General features: G+C 29.2%; 1 protein-coding gene across 2 annotated transcripts; it reads right to left on the bottom strand.

Moving 5' to 3' along the window:
* Window positions 1-915: 915 nt before the first annotated feature.
* LOC133792439 (protein RESISTANCE TO PHYTOPHTHORA 1, chloroplastic) lies at window positions 916-2,466 on the bottom strand. 2 transcript variants are annotated; one of them, XM_062230348.1, is made up of 4 exons: window positions 2,135-2,466; window positions 1,620-1,830; window positions 1,314-1,483; window positions 916-1,198 (listed from the first exon to the last, which is right to left on the bottom strand). In XM_062230348.1, the coding sequence occupies exons 1-4, from the start codon at window positions 2,396-2,398 to the stop codon at window positions 1,142-1,144; spliced, it is 702 nt and encodes a 233-aa protein (XP_062086332.1). In that variant the 5' UTR covers window positions 2,399-2,466; the 3' UTR covers window positions 916-1,141. The 2 variants fall into 2 exon arrangements, with proteins under 2 accessions (XP_062086332.1, XP_062086337.1); XM_062230353.1 differs by having other exon boundaries at window positions 916-1,202; window positions 2,135-2,464.
* Between the last annotated feature and the right edge of the window lie 2,362 nt (window positions 2,467-4,828).

Below are 4,828 nucleotides of genomic sequence, written 5' to 3'. Positions count from 1 at the left end.
TTAAGACTAAATTTATTATTATATGAATTATCACATATAAACATAAATATAGGATGTTCCTAATAGCATGTTTCTACACGAATGTAGTGCATGCTAATTGGATATTGTGTGGGTATATGAATGGAATGTTATAAAGCATGACAAAATATTACATATTTTAATTACATTCAAACAATTATAATAAGTAAATAAAAGTGGGTATGGTAACTTTTTGATATTTCTAGAAAAATTACAACACTTGCAAAATATACATGAAAATGTAACCTAGACTAACTAAGGCCTGGTGAAGAGCACTTTGTTCTTGAATCTTGAGATGCAATCTTGTTGGGTCAATGTCACCCTTTTCTATATACATTTTGAATTATACAACTTTTTAATTATTTTAAACAAACTTTGGGTTTTAATACCCAAAAATTTCTAAGGCCCAATTTGAATTTGGGTGATTTAATTCAAAACTAAAATTAAACAATTTAATTTTGATTTTGGATACTATAATTAAAACGATTTTAATTATGGAAGATAAAAATTAGAATATTTTTAATTAAGAAAAATAATAAATATTATTTCAATTAAAAAAATATTATAAATTAAAACTATTTTAATTCAATTTCTAATTTTTTAATTGAATCAATAATTAAAACAATTATGTTAACTACACATTAGGGTTTGTAAGATACAAACCCTAGGTGTGTACCATAAGGCACGTAATGTACTTAAAAATTTTAATTATAGAAAAAACATTAATATTAATTATTATTTTTCCCCTCTTTAATGGAAAATAAATTCATATTATTTATCATATCGTACATTGCACATAACTAATTTTTTATTTTTTTAAAAAAAGAATTCTTTGTTCAAAGTTGCTGGCAAAGTAAACGACAAAACAAAATTTGCAAAAGAAAGAGAAAACAAGAATTCAGGTGTTTGAATGAACCCAAATATTATAATAAAGTTTCCCCAATATAATACATCATATTAACAAATCCTTTGGGCTTAAATGCCATGATTTATCTTCATGAAAAAGTTGTCTTTTTCTTGTATAGTGCCTCATTGCTAAATCAAAATGTCTTCTCAAGTTGAGTCGAGGCCATAACAGAGCAGGCATCATGGAAATGTATGGAAAGTTAAGATGCCTATTATACTACATTCGAAGAGAGCCATCAAGTATTGGATTCCTAGTCTTCTCTTTGCAACCAACCTAGCTGTATTAGAACACAATGTATTTCAGAAGAATGAATGAGAAGTAAGAGAACACAATTAAAATAGAGAGTACTTCAAGGCTCATTCAAATATGGAAATAGTTAAAACCATACCTTCCATGCATACATGCCAAAGAAGGCTACGGTATCAGCAGACCAAACAACTGGAAAGGACTTCAAAAAGAATGGAATTGTTACATTGAGTAAGGGGACTAGAAGGAAGAGATAGTTAAGAGCTTCCTTCTCATTTTTCGAGCAATCTCGAGCCCGTAGCGATGGAATGGCTGCAGACATTGAAATAAGTTCTTGTTATGGCTACACTAAGAAAATCAGTTTGGTTGGTAAGGTTTGCTTGGTGCCAAATTAAGCTCATTAGCTTTGAGTATGTGATGGAGAAAAAAACAAAGAAATAAAACTTACTGAACATCCAAATTGACCACATTCCCATTAGTCTCCATATGTCTGGTTCATTTGAAGGGAACAAGAGATTAAAAGACAAAGCTCCACCTAACAACATGGAAACATAGCCTTGGACTTCAAAAACAGTGTATAGAACAGTTCCAGGAACTGCAGGATTCTTGGAAGCTGTGGAAGCCCTTGGAGCAAATGTTGCAGCAGTTTTTTGAACAACCTATAAACATATAACACATACAATATCAAACCTATTGACTTGAAAAAAATTGATGGGAACACATAGAACAGACAGTCAAACCCCAAAAAATTAACTAGTAATGTTGAACTAAACTTTGTCCAAACTAATTATCCAAGTCTTCACATAATTGCCTCTTCGGTCTAAACATCCTACAAAGCAAGCATTACCCAAAACAGTACTAATCTCAACAACTCCAGAAAACCCAATTGCATTTGCTATCTCTTCTGACCCAATTCACCCAAGAGAGAGAGAGAGAGAGAGAGAGAGAGAGAGAGAGAGAAACCTTCTTAAGGTCTTTGTCAAGTGGAACAGAGGAGGGCTTACTTGCTTCCTTGGATTCCAGTCCGGCGGGTTCCTCCTCTAGAGGAGGCTGTGTCTCAACTTGGTTGGAATTAGCATAAATTCTGAGGCTTCTGCTGAGAAAGGGAGGAGTAGTAGCGGTAGTAAAATGGGATAAGGAGATGTGTTTGAGGCTTAAACTTGAATATGTGAGCTTAAACTTTGGTATTTGGTAGTTGCAGAAGGAAGTAGAGGGCAAAGCGTTCATGTTGTTGCCACGCTCTTGCTTGGAAGCAGTGTTGGATAAGATGCTTGAGGCAGCCAAGTCGTTACTACTGCTCACTTTACTTTATGTATGAATAAAGTTTTTGAAACGACGTATAATATGTTGTCGTAATCATTCTAACTACAGGTCGCTTGGAATCATTTTTTTCTTCCTATTGGGCCTTTGTATTTTCAGAATTTAGTTGTTGTTTATAAAATGAATATGTCATTTGGTACAAAGACGATAATCATCTATAAAAATTAGAGAATTTTACACTGTAAAAATTGGTACCTTCTTACAAAAATTAGGTATTTTTATTTTTTTTACTATTCCCAAATAACTTATACAGATTTATATAGGGAAAAGTTGAGAACTACCAATTTTTAGGAGTAGTTAACTAAAATTAGAAACTAAATATATTTAGTTAAATTTTACTCATTATTATCATGAGACTTCTCAAATTACCCTTATTTGAGCACATGGTTCTAAGCGTTGTTGTAGTGTGTATTATATGTGTCATATTTTAGTTAAATTAGAAATGCATTTTAATTGTAGTGTGTCATATAAATGTATGACAACTATATTTATATATTGTATCCAATCTATGAAAAATAATTCTTTAAAATGTAAACACCAAGGCTTAAAATCTAAACTCCAAATCTTTAAAATTTAAATCACAAAACTTAAAATATAAACTACAATCATTTAAAATATAAACTTTAAGACATAAAATATAAACCACGACTTTTTAAAAGTTTAACCCCAAGACTTAAAATCTAAACCACAACTCTTCAAAATGTAAACCACAAAACTTAAAATATAAACCACAATGCTTAAAATTTAAACTATAAAGCTTAAAATTTAAACCACTATTTTTAAATTTAAACCACAAGACTTAAAAGTTAAACCACTGGGCTTAAAATCTAAACTACGACCATATAAAATATAAATCATTATCATTTAAAATCTAAATTACGACTATTTAAAATTTAAACCACTAGTCTTTAAAATTTAAACCATGATTATTTAAAATTTAAACCACGTCTTGTTAAAATTTAAACTGCAATACTTAAAATTTAAACCATAAGGCTTAAAATTTAAACTACGACTCTTTAAAATTTAAACCACAAGGCTTAAAATTTAAATCACGACTCTTTAAAATTTAAATTACAATGCTTAAAATTTAAAACACAAGGCTTAAAAGTTAAACTACTAGGCTTAAAATCTAAACCATAACCATATAAAATATAAACAATGATCATTTAAAATCTAAATCATGACTTTTTAAAATTTAAATCACAAAGCTTAAAATTTAAACCACAAAGCTCAAAATTTAAACTACGAATTTTTAAAATTTAAACCATAAAGCTTAAAAATTAAACCGCTAGGCATAAAATCTAAACTACGGCCATATAAAATATAAACACGTGATCTTTTAAAATATAAACTACGACTCTTTAAAATTTAAACCACAAGACTTAAAATTTAAACCACAACTATTTAAAATTTAAACTACAAGGCTTAAAAATTAAACCACTAGGCTTAAAATCTAAACCACGATCATATAATATATAAACTATGATCTTTTAAAATCTAGACCGCGATTCTTTAAAATTTAAATGAAAAGTCTTTAAAATTTAAAGCACAATACTTAAATTTTAAACTACGATTCTTTAAAATTTAAACCACAAAACTTAAAATTTAAACCACAAGTCTTAAAAGTTAAACCAAAATTTTAAATAAATTTATATTTTTTAGACGTTTTTAATTTTTTGAGAGAGATGACTTACGGAGATAGCATGAAGTCTAAAGGTGGATTGCGTGAGAATGAAATTACAACAAGCTAATGGACTTGCAGAAGGAGAGAAGTTAGTTATGTATTATTCACAATTGCAGTTATAGTAAATTAAGTAAAATAAGTGGATTTTTAATTTGATTTAAAAATGAAAAAAAATACTTTACACGTGTCAATCAAGGAGGTAGTGTCTGAACAAAAGTGTATAAAAACGTCTGAACCTAGCACTCCTCAAGTAAAGGAAATAAATTCGTAGTTTTTCTAAATTAAATTAAAACTAATTGACGCTATTTGATGTTTTAAAATAAAGCTTTAGTAATATTTACAAGTTTGTTAGTTGACAAGTCTTAATAGCTATCTCTCAAGATGCTTAGTGGTTGAAAAGCCTCATTGATTTCCTCCTATACTTTTGCTTTATATGTTTATTTATTGGGCATTATCAGGGAGTTGATTGCATAACATAGTTCTCGTTATACCCTGAAGTTTAACCTATGTCAGATGAACACAATAAACTCGATGAGTAGGAGGAGTGAGGTTAAGTGTTTTAGGAGAGAAGCCTTTAGGGAAGAAGCTTAACGGGTTCTATTTTAGAGGGTATAATAGGTATATCATATGAAATAGTGGGCATTTTAATAAAA

This window comes from Humulus lupulus, chromosome 1 (genome assembly GCF_963169125.1).
Source record: "Humulus lupulus chromosome 1, drHumLupu1.1, whole genome shotgun sequence".
Classification (NCBI taxonomy): domain Eukaryota; kingdom Viridiplantae; phylum Streptophyta; class Magnoliopsida; order Rosales; family Cannabaceae; genus Humulus; species Humulus lupulus.
This window is presented reverse-complemented; position numbering and strand designations above follow the sequence as displayed.